The following is a 21399-nucleotide window of genomic DNA, read 5'->3' as shown; positions in this document are numbered from 1 at the left end:
TTTATTTTGCGGGGCTCCAAAATCACTGCAGATGGTGATTGCAGCCATGAAATTAAAAGACAGTTCCTGCTTGGAAGAAAAGCTATGACCAACCTAGACAGCATATTAAAAAGCAGAGACATTACTCTGCCAGCAAAGGTCTGTCAAAGGTCTGTCTAGTTATAGCTATGGTTTTTCCAGTAGTCATGCATGGATGTGAGAGTTGGACTATAAAGAAAGCTGAGCACCAAAGAATTGATGCATTTGAACTGTAGTGTTGGAGAGGACTCTTCAGAGTCTCTTGGACTGCAAGGAGATCCAACCATTCCATCCTAAAGGAAACCAGTCCTGAATATTCATTGGAAGGACTGATGCTGAAGCTGAAACTCCAAAACCTTGGCCACTTGATGCGAAGAACTGACTGATTGGAAAAGACCCTGATGCTGGGAAAGATTGAAGGCGGGAAGAGAAGGGGATGACGAGGATGAGATGGTTGCATGGCATCACCAAGTCTATGGACATGAGTTTGAGTAAACTCCGGGAGTTGGCAATGGACAGGGAGGCCTGGTGTGCTGCAGTTCATGGGGTTGCAAAGAGTTGGACACAACTGAGTGACTGAACTGAACTGAACTGTTACTCACTTAATACCATTGTATCATGACTGGTAAGAAAAAAATAATAGAACTCTATATCACCAAAACTAGGATCTAATAGAAAAACCTATAATCACTTTTTAAAATCCAGATGCATATCAGAATTATCTTGGAATTTTTGGAAAAATACAAATACTCAGGTATTGTTATTTTTTCTCCAGAGGTCTAGATAGATTTCTAATGAGCAGTCATGTTTAAAAACAAGTGATGATCTTTCACTTTTATCTACTTGGTTTCACTTTTTCTATTTCATACTCAGTGCTCTCATTTCATTCAGTTTATGTACTTAAATTTCTCCATCTCTTTTTTTTTCTATGTTCTTTCCCAAGCCTTCATCAAGTGTAGTAGAAGCTTTTGTGTACATATATATAAATATGTATGATATATATATTTTAGAAAACTTATGAATTTTTGCCTAACTAAAAAAATTATGACATTTTGATTCTACTTGACTTAGTATGAATAGAATGCCAGATTTCTAATTAAAAAACAGATTGCAACAAGCAAAAAAGGTTCACTGTATAGCACTGGGACTATAGTCAGTATGTTGTAATTACCTATGGTAGAAAACAATTTCCCAAATACTACATGAATACGTGTGTATTTGTGTAACTGAATAACCTTGCTGTGCACCTGAAATACTGTCAACTCTACCCCAATAAAATACATATATTAAAAATAAAAGGGCCATGTATAACAGACCTACAGCTGGTGTCACACTCAAATGGAGAAAGTCACAAGATAAGGATGCCCACTCTGACTACTTTTATTTAACATAATTTTGGAAGTCCTAGCTACAGCAATCAAAGAAGAAAAAAAGTAAAGGGAATCCAAATTAGAAAAGAAGTTAAACTGCCACTGTTTGCAGATGACATTACACTATACACTGAAGATCCTAAAGATGTTACCAGAAAACTACTAGAGCTCATAAATGAATTTGGTGAAGTTGCAGGTAACAAAATCAATACACAGAAGTCAGTTGCATTTCTATACACTAACAACAAAAGATTAAAAAAAATTCAAGAAGCAATTCCATTTATCATTGCATCAAAAAAGAATACATAGGAACAAACTTACCTAAGGAGACAAAAGACATGTATTCCTCTTTTGCTATAAGATGCTGATGAAAGAAATCAAAGAAGACATAAACAGATGGAAAGATATGCCATGTTTGTGAATCAGAAGAATCAATATTGTCAAAATGACTATACTACCCAAGGTAATCTACAGATTCAATGCAATCCCTTTCAAATTACCAATGGTATTTTTCACAGAACTAGAACAAAAAATTCTCAAAACTTATATGGAGACACAAAATAGCCAAATATACCCCGAACAGCCAAAACAATTTTGATAAAACCAGAGCTGTAGGAATCAGGCTCCTTGACTTCACACTATACTACAAAGCTACAGTCATCAAAACAGAATGGTAGTGGCACAAAAATAGAAATACAGATCCACGGAACAGATAGAAAACCCAGAAATAAGCCCATGCACCTGTAGTCAGTTAATCTATGACAAAGGAGGCAAGACCAGACAATGCTGGAAAGACAGTCTCTTCAGCAAATGGTGCTGGGAAAACTGGACAGCCACATGTTAAAAAAAAAGAAGTTAGACCATTCTTAATTCCATACATAAGAATAAGCTCAAAATGAATTAAAGACCTAAATGTTAGACTGGACACTATCAAACTCTTACAAGAAAACACATGCAGAACACTCTCTGACATAAATCACAGCACCATCTTTTTTAATCTATCTCCCAGAATTGTGGAAATAAAAGCAAAAAGAAACAAAATGGGACCTACTTAAACTCAAAAAGCGTTTGCACAGCGAAGGAAACAAAAAACAAAAGACAACCCACAGACTGGGAGAAATATTTTTCAAATGACGTGACTGATAAGGGATTAGTCTCCAAAATTTCCAAACAGCTTATGACACTTAATAGAATAAAAACAACCCACTCAAAAAATGGGCAGAAGACCAGAAGAGACATTTCCGCAAAGAGGACACACAGATGGTCAACAGGTCCAGCATCACCAGTTATTAGAGAGACACAAACCAAAACTATAATTAGATATGACCTCACACCAGTCAGGATGGCAATCCTCAAAAAATCCACAAACAACGAATGCTGGAGAGGGAGTAGAGAGACGGGAATGCTCCTGCACTGTTGGTGGGAATCTAAGTTGGTGCAGCCACTATGGAGAACAGTATGGTGGTTCCTTAGAACACTAAGAATAGAGTTGCCATATGACTGTGCAATCCCACTCCTGGGCATATATCCAGAGACAAGCATGGCCCAAAAAATACATGCACCCCAGTGTTCACTGTGGCACTGTTTACAATAGACAAGACATGGAAGCAACCTAGATGTCTGTCGGCAGGAATGGATACAGATGTGGCACACACACACAGGGGACGATTACTCAGCCATTAAGAAGAGTGAGGTGAGGCCATCCGAAGCAGCATGGATGGACCCAGAGTGTGTCACACTGAGTGCAGGAGGTCAGAGAAGGAGAAATGCCATATGATATCCATCATATGTGGAGTCTAAAAAGAAATGATACAAATGAACTTACTTACAAAACACCCTCTTTCAAACAAATCACCCTCTTCCAACAACACAAGAGAAGACTCTACACGTGGACATCACCAGATGGTCAATACAGAAATCAGACTGATTATATTATTTGCAGCCAAAGATGGAGAAGCTCTATATAGTCACCAAAAACAAGACCAGGACCTGACTGTGGCTCAGATCATGAACTCCTTATTGCCAAATTCAGACTTACATTGAAGAAAGTAGGGAAAAAACCACTAGACCATTCAAGTATGACCTAAATAAAATCCCTTACAATTATACAGTAGAAGCGAGAAATAGATTTAAGGGATTAGATCTGATAGACAAAGTGCCTGAAGAACCATGGACGGAGGTTTGTGACATTGTACAGGAGGCAGTGATCAAGACCATCCCCAAGAAAGAGAAATGCAAAAAGAAAAGTGGTTGTCTGAGGAGGCCTTACAAATAGCTGAGAAAAGAAGAGAGGCTAAAGGCAAAGGAGAAAAGGAAAGATATGCCCATTTAAATCCAGAGTTCTAAAGAATAGCAAGAAGAGATAAGAAAGCCTTCCTCAGTGATCGATGCAAAGAAACAGAGGAAAACAATAGAATGGGAAAGACTAGAGATCTCGTCAAGAAAATTAGAGATACCAAGGGAACATTTCATGCAAAGATGGGCACAATAAAGGACAGAAATGGTATGGACCTAACAGAAGAAGATATTAAGAAGAGGTGGCAAGAATACACAGAAGAACTATACTAAAAAGATCTTCATGACCCAGATAATCACAGTGGTGTGATCACTCACCTAGAGCCAGACATCCTGGAATGTGAAGTCAAGTGGGCCTTATGAAGCATCACTACGAACAAAGCTAGTGGAAGGTGATGAATGCCAGTTGAGCCAGTTCAAATCCTGAAAGATGATGCTGTGAAAGTGCTGCACTCAATATGCCAGCAAATTTGGAAAACTCAGCAGTGGCCACAGGACTGGAAAAGGTCAGTTTTCATTGCAATCCCAAAGAAAGGCAATGCCAGAGAATGTTCAAACTACTGCACAACTGCACTCATCTCACATGCTAGCAAAGTAATGCTCAAAATTCTCCAAGCCAGGCTTCAACAGAATGTGAACCGTGAACTTCCAGATGTTCAAGCTGGATTTCAAAAGGCAGAGGAACCAGAGATCAAATTGCCAAAATCCACTGGATCATCAAAAAAGCAAGAGAATTCCAAAACAAACATCTACTTCTGCTTTATTGACTACACCAAAGCCTTTCACTGTGTGGATCACAACAAACTGGAAAATTCTTCAAGAGATGGGAATATCAGACCACCTGACCTGCCTCCTGAGAAATCTGTACACATGTCAAGAAGCAACAGTTAGAACTGGACATGGAACAACAGACTGGTTCCAAATAGGAAAAGGAGTATGTCAAGGCTGTGTATTGTCACCATGCTTATTTAACTTATATGCAGAGTACATCATGAGAAATGCCGGGCTGGATGAAGCATAAGCTGGAATCAAGATTGCCGGGAGAAATATCAATAATCTCAGATATGCAGATGACACCACCCTTATGACAGAAAGCAAAGAACTAAAGAGCCTCTTGATGAAAGTGAAAGAGGAGAGTGAAAAAGTTGGCTTAAAACTCAACATTCAGAAAACTAAGATCATGGCATCCAGTCCCATCACTTCATGGCAAATAGATGGGAAACAATGGAAACGGTGAGAGACTTTATTTTGCGGGGCTCCAAAATCACTGCAGATGGTGACTGCAGCCATGAAATTAAAAGACGGTTGCTACTTGGAAGAAAAGCTATGACCAACCTAGACAGCATATTCAAAAGCAGAGACAGTACTCTGCCAACAAAGGTCTGTCTAGTCAAAGCTATGGTTTTTCCAATAGTCATGCACGGATGTGAGAGTTGGACTATAAAGAAAGCTGAGCACCAAAGAATTGATGCTTTTGAACTGTGGTGTTGGAGAAGACTCTCGAGAGTTCCTTGGACTGCCAAGGAGATCCAACCAGTACATCCTAAAGGAAATCAGTCCTGAATGTTCACTGGAAGGATTCATGCTGAAGCTGAACCTCCAAAACTTTGGCCACTTGATGCGAAGAACTGACTCACTGGAAAAGACCCTGATGCTAGGAAAGATTGAAGGCAGGAGTAGAAGGGGATGACAGAGGATGAGATGGCTCTATAGTGTCACCAATTCAATGGACAGGAGTTTTGAGTAAACTCTAGGAGTTGGTGATGGACAGGGAGGCCTGGCATCCTGCAGTCCATGGGGTTGCAAAGAGTCAGACACGACTGAGCGACTGAACTACTGAACTGAAGAAGGTGTAGAGAAAAAGGAGCCCTACTGCACTGTTGATGGGAATGTAAACTGATACAGCCACTATGGCGAACACTATGGAGATTCCTTAAAAACCTGGGAATAAAGCTACCACATGACCCAGCAATCCTACTCCTGGGCATATACCCTGAGAAAACCATGATTCTAAATGACACAGTTCTCCCAATGTTTATAGAAGCACTATTTACAATTTTCAGGACATGGAAGCAACCTAGATGTCCATCGACAGACAAATGAATAAAGAAGATATAGTACGTATATACAATGGAATATTACTCAGCCATAGAAAGAATGAATTTGAGTCAGCGGTACTGAAGTGGATGAGCCTAGAGCCCGTTATACAGGTTGAAGTGAGTCAGAAAGAGAAAAATATGTATTAATGCATATATATGGAATCTAGAAAAGCAGCACTGATGAACCTATTTTTAGAGAAGAAATGGAGACCCAGACAGAGAGCATGGACTTGGGGACACAGTGGGGAACGGAGAGGGTAGGACGAAGTGAGAAAGGAGCACCGCCGTGTACACAGCACCACGTGTAAAACAGAGAGCTAGTGGGAAGCTGCCACGTGACACAGGGAGCCCAGCCTGGCGCTCTGCCTTTGCCTAGCAGGGCGGGAGGGGAGGCAGAGACAGCGGCTCAAGGGGGAAGGGATGTATACAATTATGGCTGATTCTTGCTGTTATAGGACAGAAAACTCATACAACATTGTAGAGCAATTATCTTCCAATTAAAAAATTTTTAAATGCTGGAGTGCAAAAAAAAAAAAAAGGAATGGAAAAATATTATTTGTTCTGCCTTCCTATGATCGATTATCCTAAGGCTGTTACTAAAATAAGTAAGGGACTAAACTTAGTCAGAAACAGTGGGTCCCCTGGAGTCACTGCCAACTATACAATGGACTCAAAAGGCTGTCTATCTGAAATAAACCAAAATCTTCGTTTATTACTAATTAACTGACTAGCTAACAATCAAACTCCTGTCAGGTGGGAAAAGGCTAAGGCAGTTCCACCTCTATTATTAGAATGGAATGCTTTTATTTTCTACTTCCTGCCCTTCAACTCTCTCAAACACTTCCCTGCAAGTTAAGTTCTAATCACACCAACAGGAAATAAATCAAGTACTCAATTTCTAGGAAACTAGTCTATTTTCTTCCAAAGAAAATAGACTACAAGGCGCCTCCCTGGTGGCCCAATGGTTAAGAATCTGCCTGCCAATGCAGGGAACGAAGATGCCACAGGCCTCAGGGCAATGAAGCCCCTGAGTAGCTGTGTACCCCTAAGTAGCCACAACTATTGAAGCCCAAGAGCCCCAGAGCCTGGGCTCCACAAGAAAGTACTCCCTGCTCACCGCAGCTAGAGAAAGCCCGAGTGCAGCAATGAAGAACTCATGCATCACGACGACGACCGAGTGCAGTCAATTAAATAAATAAACTAAACTATATGTATATTGAGAAAGACGAACCTCGGCCACAGTACTGCGAATACGATCCACCACTTGCTCAAAGTCCACCAGGCTGAAGAGGGGCTGCTGCTTGAGACGATGCAACTCTGCTGCAAAAGTGTCCTCCTGGTTCTTCAGAATGGATCCTGTAGAACAGGAAAGCACTCACGGTCAGCGGGAGACAGGAAACCTGCACAGGCAAGGGGCTCTCTTTCTGGGGCTGCCGGGAACATGAAGGTCCCTAGCCACCCACTCTGCCCAGGCCGACTTTGGGGCCAGCATGATGTCAAATATGCCTTTGAGGATGGGGTTACCCTGGGCAAGGATATTCCTACCTTTCCTGGTCAGGTTTACATTTTGATTTTCAAACATCTGGACAGATTCTCCCACAAAGAGGATTTTTTCAGCAACCCTCACTGGAATGTAGGACGGCAGAATCTCCACTCGCAGAGAAAACTGTTTGAGAGATGGCGCCAGCATGTTCTCCTCCTCTATCAGGCGCTGGGCAAGGAAAAAACCCAGATCAGAGATAATGTATGAAGTGAGAAAGGGGAAACGGGAATATCCGGCAGCTCTCCCAACCCACGATTTACAGTTTCTGGAAGCAGGGACTTTAAATCTGAACTTGCATAATTATTAAATCACCAGTGCTAGAGAAAGACATTCCATTTTTAGACAGAAAGATAGCACGGTGGAAATAACAGTGGTTTTATTAACATTAGGATTTTCATTCTCACTCTGCCTTGACCTTGTGCAGTAGGTCTGGAACTCAGTTTTCTTGTTTGTACCGTGGAATAACTGATCTGTTTGTTTCCAGATCTGCATGTCTATAATTTACTATCTTGGGCATGTCTGCTCTGCCCAGCTCTTTACAGAGGCCTGAGTCATATTGCCATGTGGTTCTCATAACCTGGCTCCTGGGCCAGCACCACTGGCCTCACGTGGGAGCTTGTTAGAAATGCAAAATTTCAAGCCTGTCCCCAGAGCTACAGAAAACCTGGGGGGTGAGGTCCAGCAGTCCATGTTTTAATAAACTCTCCAGGCGATTCTGGGCACTCTACAGCCTGACAACCACTAATCTAGACCATGAAGCCCCAGATTCTTGCCGTCTAGCCAACCAGGTCCCTGACTTACTGCTAATTTGACCCTTATCCAGGGTATAGATAAGGAACCCCAAGCTCCATTCTCCTGACTTTGATCTCTGCTATCCGCCCTTTCAATTTTGGGCTTGGGCACCATCCAAGACCCTTTTTTCCTCTTACTCTCCACACTCTTCCTAAATAATCACATCTTCTGAGGCTGAACTGATCATAACAGGTATTTTTAATCTTTCTGCATCACAGGACTCTCTGCAAGTATAAAAGTGATGGACCTTCCAGAAGAATATGGAAACATACACTTCACAGAACCTCTGAAGCCACCCATGGACCTCAGATTAAAAACTTTCAAATACTGATAACTCCTAAAACTTTTATCTTTAACCCAGACTGCTCTCATCAGCTCCAGGCTCAGCCCACTGGTTATTTCCTACAAGCGTCTCAATGTGTCCAGAGGTAGACACATCTTCTCCCCTGCCCTCTCCCATCAGCAACCCACATTCCTTATCATCACCACTCGCCTATCACTAAAGGCAGAGACTTGGGCATCATCCTTGATGCTTCCCTCTGGGCCCTTAGCCAATCAATCACCACGACCTGCCTGTTCCACCTCCTAAATATCGCTGAAGCCTCTTTCTTCTTCACCATATTTACTGTTCCCATCCTTGGTGTAGGCCACCATTATTTTTCAGCTAATGTCCCCAACAGGCTTCACCGATGGCTCAAACAGTAAAGAATCTGCTTGCAATGCAAGAGACGCTGGAGCCTTGGGTTTGATCCCTGGGTCAGGAAGCTCCCCTGGAGGAGGAAATGGCAGTATTCTTGCCTGGAGGATCCCATGGACAGAGAAGCCTTTCAGGCTACAGTCCATGGGGGTCACAACGAGTAGGACACGACTGAAGCAACTGAGCATATATAATGTCCCAAACAGTCTCCTAACTATTGTACTTGCGGCTAATCTTAATTTTTTAAAAAACGCTTTCCCGCAGTTTCTAGAGTATCTATCATAAAGTCATAACATACAGAGGTGTGTTAACCTGTTGCCTAAAATTCTTTGTGGTTCCCAGCTCTTTCCAAGCTGAAGTCCAAATTCCTTCCCATTATTTACAAGGGCTTTCATGATCTTACCTCTGCTCATCTCAAAAGCTTCACTGACTGCCACTTCCCACGTCCCCTCCAGCTGTCCCTTACACTCTATATTTCAGTCTTTACTTACTTGACCATCTCGACTGAATTACTAACGGTTCCCCAAATGGTCCATGTCCGTCATGGCCTCTGTACTGTACACAGTCCTTCCCTCTGCCTGGAATTTTTTTTTTTTTTTTGGGCCATGTGGCATATGGGATCCAAGCTCCCGGACTAGGGATCAAACCTCTGCCCCCTGCACTGGAAGCTCAGTCTTAACAACTGAACCACCAGGGAAGTCATTCTCCCAAACTCTGTGCACTTAAGATATATATTCCACTCTAGTCCATGTCCCCAAAATACCCAGACTCACTGGTCCAGAGCACTTAGTATATTGTAATATGTCTTCCACTAACTGTAAGCTCTTTAAGCACAGGGACTACTACCTTTTATTTGTTTATGCATTGTGGCACCTGGAACAGTTGTGCCTGGCATATAACAGGCATTCAATAAAATGTAACAGGATAAATGAACGGATAAGAACAACACAGGACTTTGGGGAGCCTAATCAAAACTAACCTGTAATGTAAAAGCTCTGGGTACCCACAAGACTACCTAAAGGGACAAGACTTATTATTACTCTCCTCAATGCATATACCAGGAAAAGGGGAAACAAAAGGAATCTTACAAATGTATTTCTACTTTAGAGTCTCACTGTTAGGCATTAAGCTTGAGTATTAAGCTAAGCCAACTGTCTACGTCTACAGAATTTATGGAACATGCTCAGGCCGTGAGGAGCTGGGGGCAAGTCACTGGAAGGTCGTGTAGATGTCGACTTGCCCAGCTTCTGGCAGGAGTGGGCTAGGCTTCTTGCTGGGCTCTCACCAAGTCCTGGAGTTCTCTCAATTGTTTTCCTGTCAGTCCCCCAATGCCCAGATCCTCCTCATCCTCTTCTGGCTGGGCGCTGACATTCCCGGAAGATGGACCCTGTTTGATAAAGAACTCTTCGTGCTGATCCAAGAGGAGTCCATGTAACATCCAGGCTGAGAGCTGCTTATACATGACCCCGTGACACACGGCCAGGATCCTGAGTGGAGAGGACAGCAAGAGCCTTAGAAGTTCACTCAGAGGACAACAGCGCAGAGGGCGTGCTTTAAACTGGATAAACAGAGGCCTGAGAGTTTGGTCAGTCAGGAGGGAAATGCCCAATTAAGGTAAAAATTATTGTGCTATTTTAACTTCAATCTCTGCGGATGAACTAAGTGGTTAGATTTCCAAACCTGTAGTCTGAAATGCTCAGTAAAGGTTCTGATCATCTTTTAGAAGAAGCACACTTCTTCCCTCCTTTTGAGTAAAATAAGTTTCAAACTGGATGATTCCTGTTAAAATTAAATGGACTTATAGGAGTCTCTTTTTGGCTAACACAGTATTAACTTTTTACTTTTGTTGGAATCACATAAGGAGAGTAGATCCAGTATGTGAGAGGCAGATATACCTGAGAAAGTATTATCCAACAAAATGCAGGAAGGTTGTTGGAGAATGGGATAGTTACACAGTCTCAAGGGATCACACCTCAGAAAACATATCAATGACAAAGTGGAAAATGTTCCTCTAAAACAGATCTGGTGGGAAACACCTAACCCTAGTGACGAACCTTTACACCAGAATGGGACAGACTTGCTCTGTGTGCATTCTGATATGGTCTAACAGGAAATAATATGACCTAGGCAGTATCCTTGCCAAAAATGTTCAATCTGAATCTACTCATGAGGAAATAATCAGAAAAATCCAGACTGCGGAGTATTCTCCAAGAAGCCTTTGATCATATTTCACATTTAATAGTTGCAATCATAAGATACATATAATTTTGTGTCCTTTTTTCAGTTAGTATTATAAAAATATTTTTACATGTTTCAGAATTTGTAATTTTAATTGCTTTATAGTCTATCAAGTGAATATATCTTTATTCAGCATTCTATTCCTGGTAATTTTCTAAAAATCACCTGATTAACAAGCTCAGGTGTGGTAAATAGGGGTTTCCTATGCATATAAAGATGTCTTTATTGCTCTTAATATAGCAGACAACATTGCAATGAATAATGATTGTGTATATGGTTATTTTCTTCTTTTGGATAATTTTGTTACAGTAAAATTAAGAGGATTATAAAGCTACTCAAAATACACATGTTTAGACACAGCTAAGCATAATCTGGAATATTTCATGGAAATTCTCCAAGGATAATGAGATTCAAAAATGAAGGATTGCCTCAAGATCATCTAGGCAGCTAGGTCCTAGCCTGGACGCTCAACACCTTAGAATCCCTTTCCTGTGGTTTCTGAGTCACCGTAAGGCTGACACGGGCTCCTGTACTCACGGGACAACTGTCCCCAGAGGGAAACCCGAGATAACCTAGAAACAGCACGTGGGCCAAGTCAGGCCACTTGGCCACCCCCTCCCCCACTACGCCAGTGAGGCCACGACTTACCTTTCTAGTGCGCTGCGGACAGGAGGCAACCCCCCACAGCTGTGTTTGTATACTGTTTCCAGGACTTGACAACCATGAACCTGTGGAAAATACAGCCTTGTCAAGCTGAATTCCATTTTAATAGTTCAGGTAACACAATCTCATATTCTATATTCAATCCAGAGGGCAAAATCCACAGAGAGTGAGGATAAACTCGTAGGATCTATGCACAGTTCCACTTCTGACTCCAATTCCAGTGTGTGTCGGGGGGTGGTGTGTTCCCCCACACCACCAAGCAACTCTCTGACACCAGCTGGGGGTCCTGCAACCCAACTCAATCCCTGGGTTCCACTAATTTGCTAACGCAGCTCACAGAACTCAGGAAACCCATTTATCCACTAGATTATCAATTTATTAGGAAGGATACGCCAGGATACGAATCAACACCCAGATGAAAGGATACATACAGCGAGGTCCCGAACAAACGAGCTTCTGCGGGGCACAGTGACACACATAAGCACTCTGATTCACCAATCTGGAAGCTCTCCAAACTCCATCCTTTCGGGTTTCTATGGAGCCTTCCCAGCTCTCTGCCCTCTGCCCACTTTTCTTGCCAAAGGTCAGGTGGGAAACGTGGGACTGCAAGTTCTAACCTTCCAATCACAGGGTTGGTTCCCCTGGCAACCAGCCCATATTTCAGTGTTTTCCCAAAATCACCTGGTTAACAAGCTCAGGTGTGGTAAATACGGGTTTGCTATGCATATCAAGATGTCTTTATTGCTCTTATTACTTAAGAAATTCTGAGTTTTAGGAGCTCTGCGCCAGAAATGGTACAAAGACCAAATCTATTTTTCTTATTATAAATCACAACATCACAATAGTTGTTCTTAAGTACAGACCCTCCACCTCCCTGTCCTTTCCTAGCCCACACCATTCCCCAGCAGCATCTGCATCATCTGGAAACTTTTAAGAGCTACAAATTCTTGGACCTTGTTCCAGACCTGCTGAATTAGGATCTCTGGCGTGCGGCCCAGCGATCTGTTTTTAACAATCAGCTCCAGGTGATTCTAATGCACAATGAAGTTTGAAAACTACTGCACTAAGGAAACCAGAATCATTTCGAAATTCCAAGAAAATAAGTAAAAGAAAGCTCTTTACTTCAGATTAAGGCCTAATTCAGACTACTTATAAGGTACACACTTTTCTAAAAACCTGCTTCCTCTCTCAATGTCCTTTTGCCTCTATTTTTTTTAAACAGCTTTACTGAGGTATACGTTATACACCATAAAATTCATCTAATTTAAGTGTACTTTCAACAACTTTTAGTAAATTTACAGCACTGTGCAACCATCAACATGATCCAGGGTTATAACATTTCCAGCACTCTAAAAGGACCCCCTTGTGCCTGTGTGCACTCCCCTGTTCTCACCCACAGCCTCATTTATTTAGAGCCTCAGCACTCAGCTTCCTACCCCCTCCCCGGTAGGAAGGAAGGTTCGCCCATCTGCAATCCATCTACTTGTTTTTCACTCTCCTTCCTGGGGCCAATGGAAGCTCAGGGTCAACTGAGATGTGCAGCCATGCATGGACTCTAGCGCTAACCCCACTTACCTAGAAGGTCCCCTCTAGCTTTGGGAGACAGTTTAGTAGAGTAGTTAAGAGCACAGCCCTGGGTTTATATCCTAGTTGTATCGTTTATTGCCTTCTGTATGATCCTAAGGGGCTTCCCAGGTGGTGCAGAGGTAAAGAATCTGACGGCCAATGTAGGAAAAGCAAGAGACACAGGTTTGACCCCTGGGTTGGGAAGGTACCCTGGTGGAGGAAATGGCAACCCACTACAGTATTCGTGCCTGGGAAATTTCATGGACAGAGGAGCCTGGCAGGCTACAGTCCATGGGGTTACAAAGAGTTGGACGTGACTGAGCAACTGAGCATGCATGCACGCATGCACGTGTGACTCTAATTACATTCCTTAACCTACTTGATTCCTTAGGAGATTGACCTTGATAATACATGTGAAGCACAGTGCCTGGTATACAACAAGTGCACAAGAAAGCTTGATGTTATTTAATGAGGGCAACTAGCTTTGCAGGGTCAGAGAGCACCGTCCCCACTGACTTTGCTGCCACAGAATGAATGCAGCAGAGTGTAAGTTTCTAGACGCATACAGCAAAAAAAAAAAAAAGACGTAGCAATCTGGCAAACTGACTAGTTAACTAGTTATATTCAAGACACAAATATACCAGCTTAAAAACAGGAATTAACTAAATATATTTAATCCACTTGTCCTTTCTGATCCAATTATGAACCAGCAGCTTTTTCTAATGTAAAAATCTCAAAGCATCTCAGAATTATTAATACTACTCAGAAAAGACATTCTCTGGACACTGGAGACCCTCTTCTCAATGCATATGATAAAAACTTGTGATAAGAGGCATATTTAACTAATGAACAGCTGGGTTTCACCCAATGACTAAACAATGCTCAGAAAGCTGCCAACACCCTAATAATAAACCTATTACCTTCTTTTTAAGGATTAACTTTCTACATCTCCTCAAGTTCCATATCCAAAAATTCTGAATCCTTAGTGTACAAAACTCTCACCTTCAAGTATCCATAGCTTTATCCTCTACCCAGCAGCATTCTTGGGGACATCTGTTACTATTTCCCCCAGCTTTTGGACCAGGAGGTGCTTAAGGGCAGGGTCATAAGTTATTTTTGCTTTGCTGATACTTAGCATGATACCCAAGCAGATATTGCTGAATGAATGAATGAATGAATAAATAAAAACTACTGAAAACTAGGGTCTTCAAAAAGGAATGTAAAGGAAAATGGATTATGATTATGTCCTTGGTGCTCACCCCAGCAAAAGGAATAAGTACTCACCTTTTGACTTTTAATTTGTTCTACTACAACCATCACAGAGGGGAAAAGGAGCTGGAACTACAAAGTAGAGAATGATTAGGATGGTATATATCCAAGCACAAGGAAAAAAAATTAACTCAGGAAATGCCTTTGTTTCTAACCAGTCCCATTTATTATAAAGATGGCAATACCACAGAACAGCCAAGATCCTAAGGCAATCTGATGTGGGGGCTGACTGTAGATAGAAAGAGAACGGCAGACACAAGCAGTTTCCATGTCTGAGGCACATAATTGTTAATACTGAGGCCAATGTAGAGCATTAACATCAGACAGTAAGTTTTCATTAAATGTGGAACTCTTCAAAGAGTTCTGATCTAGGAAAGCAGATGAAATAACAAATGCTGGGCTCTGAAACCAGAAGGAAAAAAGTTCTCAAAAATAATATCCTGAGTTAGAGTATTCCAATGACATCAACAGATTCCAAAGCATTTTGTTACCTGATCTAAGGAGTAATTGACATGTGATATGGAGAGATGGGGGTCAGCCAGGAACTGCAACAAAAAACACTGTGATTAGGGCTCCATATATAATATCTTGAGTCTACTTCATCTGTGAAAACTAGAAGGGAATCTGAGAGGAGGCTTAGGGTTCATTTTAGGGTACTGAGAATTGATCATTTACAGAAGATAATTAATTCTGATTTTTCGACGATAACAAAACCAAAGCTAGGGCTCTTCTAAACTCACTCAGGAACCTCGGCCGTGATCCACCTGCCACTCTGACCATGGCTTGGGCAGTCACAGAGAGCAAACTTACCCTCCAGCCACGCAGCAAATAGCTCACTCTTAGCTACCTGACCATATCAGAGGGCATTTCACATCAGGAATGTGCCCTCATCTGCAGTCCCGAGGTGTGGCTTCCCATGTCTCTTCTCACCTCTTGTTCCAAATCAAGTAGAGCTTGGCGGTAAGGCTGCAAAACTGAATCCAGCCCCGTGCAGAAGGCCCTGAGGTAGATTCCATGTGACCCACCTTGGCCCTGCTGAGATGGATGGTGATCCTGAAATCAACAAAGAGAGGTCAGCTTTTCAGCTCACAGCCTGAAACCCGAGGAAGACATTATCCTTTATTAATGGCATTATTTTTGCTTAAATAATTTCCAATCAAAGTAGTGTTTCCATGAGAGGAAAATCTGACTGAAGAGACAGATTTTGAGTCCTGACCTTTTAAAATGTGATAATGTTTTAATTTTCCAAGTGGCTAAGATTTTACAAACTGGGTATTCTTCCACACTGTCCCTAGAGATTTTTCAGCGACTCAGTTCTAACCTTGTAACTTCTGGCTTAAATTCCTTTGGTGGCTTCCTCTTACCCAAGAATAATATCTAAACTCCTCTACATAGCATATAGTGACTTCTGTATTCTGGCCCTTACCCTCTCTCCAAAATTATCTTTCACTGCTTTCAACTTCACATCATCATTTCCAAATTAATCAACAGTTCCCCGAATGTGCCTTATTTCTATCGTGCACCTCCATGAATCTGAGTGTGTTCTGCTTATAACTGTGTGCCCATGCTTGTGACAAAACCTACTCTTCCTGCGGGACCCAACTCAAGCATCTTTTCCCTGCAAAGCCCTTTCTAACTCTCCCCAGAGAATTAACAGCTCCCCTCTGTTGCTTTTATAACATCTCTATTCAGTGCTGGAATTGAACTTTTGATTATTTGTTCCCTCACTAGACCAACAGCTTCATGAAGCAAGGGCTCACACTTTGCCCATCTTTGCATTTCATTTCCTAGCACAGTTCTTTGAAGAGAGGGTGACTATTTACTGAATAAATAAAATGACCTCAGTTCTCCTCCTAACAACCCTTCCCCTATCTCGCGTGGCAATTCATTAGCGAATCTGATAGTCAACACGGGAAGTTAGAAGATGCTCACCAAGACGCTATTCACAAATATGGCTTGTCTTTCAAGAAAGCTGCAGTTTTTCTATAAAAGCATTCTTCTTCTTTTACATGGGGGAATTGCAACTAACAGCTGACTAGAGGCCATGATGACTTAGCCTTTATGGGTGGTCAGGCTCTGGCAGCAGTAGATACCATAGGAGAATTAAGCAAAAAATGTGGTAGGAAGCTTGGGCTCAGGGGTTATAAGGCACAGTGTAGCCAGAGGATGCCACAAAGGATACTAGCAGTTCCTGGAGATAAATGCTCACAGCTATAATAAGAACATGGGCATAGGGTGAAACAGACCAGACTGGCTTACAACCAGGCAGTTTTTTTTTTTTTTTCTATCTTGTATCATTCCAGAGAACAGAATGTCTTCATTTATCACAAAATGAAAGAGAAATTGCTTTTTATTTTTCAAAAATAAATAAAAGGTACTGCAAATAGCTTTAGGAACTGGAGAAGTAGGAATTCACATATAAAATCCATGTAGTCACGTGAATATAGAAGAGGTTAGCTTTTCTTAAAGTGATATATTGTTGTTGTTAGTCACTAAGTCATGTCTGACTCTTTCGCGACCCCATGGATTGTAGCCTGCAAGGCTCCACTGTCCATGGGATTTCCCGGGTCAAAAATATTGAAGCAGGCCACCATTTCCTCTCTAGGGGATCTACCCAACCCAGGGATGGAATCTGCGTCTCCTGCATTGTGAATTGAGTTCAATCACTCAGTCATGTCCAACTCTTTGCAACCCCATGGACTGCAGCATGCTAGGCCTCCCTGTTCATCACCAACGCCCGGAGTTTACTCAAACTCATGCCCCTCCGAGTCGGTGATGCCATCCAACCATCTCATCCTCTGTCATCCCCTTCTCCTCCCACCTTCAATCTTTCCCAGCATCAGGGTCTTTTCCAACGAGTCAGTTCTTTGCATCAGGTGGCCAAAGTGTTGGAGCTTCTGCTTTAGCATCAGTCCTTCCAATGAACATTCAGGACTGATTTCCCTTAGGATGGACAGGTTGGATCTCTTTGCTGTCCAAGGAACTCTCAAGTCTTCTCCAACACCACAGTTCAAAAGCATCAATTCTTTGGTGCTCAGCTTTCTTCACAGTCCAACTCTCACATCCATACATGACCACAGGAAAAACCATAGCCTTGACTAGACAGACCTTTGTTGGCAAAGTAATGTCTCTGCTTTTTAATACGTTATCTAGCTTGGTCATAACTTTTCTTCCAAGGAGCAAGTGTCTTTTAATTTTATGGCTGCAGTCACCATCTGCAGTGATTTTGGAGCCCCCCAAAATAAAGTCTGTCACTGTTTCCATTGTTTCCCCATCTATTTGCCATGAAGTGATGGGACCGGATGCCATGATCTTAGTTTTCTGAATGTTGAGTTTTAAGCCAACTTTTTCACTCTCCTGCATTATAGGCAGATTATTTATTGCTGAGCCACTACAGAAACCCCAAAGTTACAAACACTTAAAATTAGAGCCCTTTTCATCTATATCAGGATATACACAGGTTCCAAATTTAATTGTTGTCTTATTTTTATTATGTCTTCATAGCAAACTAGCATTGATTAGATTTTGAATTCAAGTTTAGCTTATGTACTTTCTCTGCAACAAAATCTCTTTGATAGAACCAGAATCCCTGTCCCAGAAATGAACATTTACAGGCATTATCCTCCAACATCTTTGCCCCATAGAAAACCACCAAGGGCCTGACAAGTGCTTACAGAAGAAAAGGCAGATGGTGCTGACAGCATTTGTTTCAGAAAAGCACCCTTCCTTTCCCATTCTAGAAGAGAAGCCGTTCTCTTCGACCAGAATCAATCTTTCCACTGGGAAACAGTCATCACTGAATCAGTCACACAACGCAGCAATCTTTTTACTCACCACTGACAGAACTGCAGACTGTTAAAAATAAGAGAGAACTTTAAAACTTCTCTTAAAGATTATTTGTGGGTCTGCTGTACACTAGGCACTTCACATGAACTACCTTGTTGAATCCCCACAACCCAGTGAGATAGGTACCATCTATTATCCCCATTTTATAGGTGAGGAAACTGAGCCTCAGGTTGCTGCTGAGCAGTCTATGGTCAGTAAGGGATGGACAGGACACGAACCTTTGGCTTCTACACTATAAAGCACTGACTTTCAATTCATATTAATGAACAATATTTATTAAGTTTCACCACATGCCAAGAACCTTCTCCAGTTTAACTTTATTTACAAATAAAAAAACTGAAGCCTGAAGATTTGAATTGCCTGCCTCGATGTGACTACAGTAGTTAGAAGAAGCAAAGCAACGAAGGAACTGGAAATGATGCTTTGTGTTTTCACCTCTGGAACTGGAACTCTGATCCAATTCAAACTGATTTAATTTAGGTTCCTAAAACTTGGGCAAAGCATACTTTCTCAATCTGCCTAAATTGGTCCCCACGTATATTTTCCCCTTGTTGGCAGTAGAGTCACCTTACCCTTCACTTGAATAATTCCAGTGGTGAGACATTCATTACTTCTTAACACTTAGGTCACATGAATTACCAATGGAAATCACTGAAAGTTTGACTTAGCCCCTGCCCACAGGAGGTGTAGATTCTCAGAAAACAGAAACGTACCTGCTGCTGCACATGGCCCGTGTACTGTTCAATGAACTCGGTGAAGCGAATGTAGTCCGTGCCCAGCCGGCAGAGGCGATTCAAGACACTGGTTTCACTGGGATGAAGAAATGGGAAGTCCTGTGACACCTGGAGGAGGAGAACAATGCTGAGAACGCTGATGCCTGCTGTTCACTGCTCGCTGCAACTGCTGTCTCCCTTCGCAGATGCCTGTTTAAGAGCGATAAGTTCTGGATAACAAAAGAATTTTCAAGTCACTACAAAGACCTTATTCCCTAGCTCTAGCCTAATTAGTCACTTATTGAAAAGGGGGGTAATGCATGGTAAAGATTTGAATACAAAATGGTGTACATTAAAAATAAGTCAACCTCCTCAGAGGCAGCCACTACCACCTATTTCTTTTTTTGCTAATTGAAGTATAAATATATTGGTTTCAGATGTACCATGTAGTGATTCAGTATTTTGAAAGACTACACACAGTACAAAGTTATTACAAAAGGCTGACTATATTCCTGTGCTGTACATTACAAGCCTGTGACTTATTTATAATTGGTAGTTTGTACTTAATACCCTTCACCTATCTCATCCCTCACCCTACCCCTCTTCCTTTTGGAAATGGCCATTTGTTCTCTGTATCTACGCATCTGTTTCTGTCTTGCTATGTTTGTTCATTTTGTTTTCTATATTCCATATGTAAGTGATTTCATACAGTATTTGTCTTTGCCTGATTTCACTAAGCATAATACCCCAGGCTCATCCATGCTGTCACAAACGGCAAGATTTCATTCTTTTTCGTGGCTGAGCATGTTACCTATTTCTCATGAAATGTTTCTTCCTGGGATGATCTATAAGGATACTAGGGGTTTTTGACCTGGTTGCAACAAAGTCTCTTGAGCAAGACTGCTCTAACTTGGATTTGCACACTCCAGAGGTTTCTCAAATATACTCAGAGGATTTACAAATTCTCTCTGAAATTTTAAATTTTGTTTTCATCTCAGTAAAAATGTAAAGCTTAAAAGAAAAGAACAAAAAAAGTAAAGTTAATGTAGCATATTATAATCTGCAAGAGCACCTTAAAACTTGACATATAATATACTGTCCATATTTTCATTCATATTTTTAATTTAAATCATGGCCAAATGGTAACTTAGTATGGTATACAAAGATTTCACAGCAGTTCAAGCAGAAAAATAGTAGTGAGAGAATATATTCATTCAATCAACCTAAAAAGAAATTCATGGCAAAATATGCACAAAAGTTATCAGTTCAGCCATTATCCAGTGTATAGTCTGGTGGCATTACCTGCATTCACACTGTTGGGCAGCCATCACCACCAGCATCTCCAGAACTTTCATCCTTCCAGACAAAAACTCTGTGCTTATGACTCTCCACTGTTCCTTAACCCACAGACCCTGCCAAGTGCCCTTCCGATTCTGTCTCTATGAATCTGACTGCTTTACAATCTTGATTCTTTTGTGACTGGCTTATTTCACTTAGCATAGTGTTGTCAAGGTTCATCCACGTTGTAGCACATGTTAGAATCTCTCTCCTTTTTAAGCTGGAATCATATTCCACAGTGGGCTTCCCAGGTGGCTCAGTGTTAAAGGATCCGCCTGCCAATGCTGAGATGCAGGTTGCATCCCTGGGCTGGGAAGATTCCCTAGAAGAGGGAATGGCAACCCACTCCAGTATTCTTGCCTGGGAAGTCCCATGGAGAGGGGAGCCTGGTGAGCTACAGTCCATGGGGTCGCAAAAAGAGTCAAACACAACTCAGACTAAACAACAACATTCCATTGATATGTGTTACACTTTGTTTAATCACTTCCTTTGTCTACGGACAAACTGCTTCTGCCTTTTGGCTATTGTGAATAATGCTGCTATGAACATGGTGTAGAAATATCTACCAGAGTCTCTGCTTTCACTTCTTTTGGTTATATACCTAGGAATAAAACTGCTGGATCATTTGGTAATTCTCTGTTTAAGTTTTGGGGGAGTTGCCATATCTTTTTCCTCAGGGACCTCACCATTTTACATTTCCACCAGCAATGCACGAGGGTTCTAATTTCTCTACATTCCCACCAACACTTGTTATTTTCTGTTCTTTTGGTAATAACCATCCTAAAGGATATAAAATGATATTGCATTGTGCGTTTTCCTAAAGAATCATGCTACTGATCATCTTTTCATTTGTTTATTGGCCACTGAATATTTTCTTTGGAGAATCAACCAACTTTTAGTGACCACCTACTTATCCCAGGCACTGTGCTAAGTTTCCATAAATAAGGAGCAA

At 41.6% G+C, this 21399-nt stretch overlaps 1 protein-coding gene across 2 annotated transcripts in view; it reads right to left on the bottom strand.

Moving 5' to 3' along the window:
* The window catches only part of TUBGCP4 (tubulin gamma complex component 4), a 42686-nt gene that overhangs the window by 15172 nt on the left and 6115 nt on the right, over nt 1–21399 (bottom strand). For both annotated transcript variants that reach the window (XR_011146301.1, XM_068991277.1), the window contains exons 2-9: nt 19110–19238; nt 15481–15603; nt 15042–15095; nt 14566–14622; nt 11701–11780; nt 10100–10301; nt 7328–7493; nt 7014–7138 (exon numbers count right to left, since the gene is read on the bottom strand). Coding sequence is in view for 1 of the 2 variants with exons in the window: in XM_068991277.1 (XP_068847378.1) it covers nt 7014–7138; nt 7328–7493; nt 10100–10301; nt 11701–11780; nt 14566–14622; nt 15042–15095; nt 15481–15603; nt 19110–19238 (936 nt within the window). In the remaining variant the exon portion in view is untranslated. The remainder of the gene's footprint in view (nt 1–7013; nt 7139–7327; nt 7494–10099; nt 10302–11700; nt 11781–14565; nt 14623–15041; nt 15096–15480; nt 15604–19109; nt 19239–21399) is intronic.

The sequence above is a fragment of the Capricornis sumatraensis genome, chromosome 19 (genome assembly GCF_032405125.1).
Source record: "Capricornis sumatraensis isolate serow.1 chromosome 19, serow.2, whole genome shotgun sequence".
In the NCBI taxonomy this organism is placed as follows: Eukaryota; Metazoa; Chordata; class Mammalia; order Artiodactyla; family Bovidae; genus Capricornis; species Capricornis sumatraensis.
The sequence above is the reverse complement of the archived record's forward strand: the minus strand, read 5'-3'. Positions and strand labels throughout refer to the sequence as shown.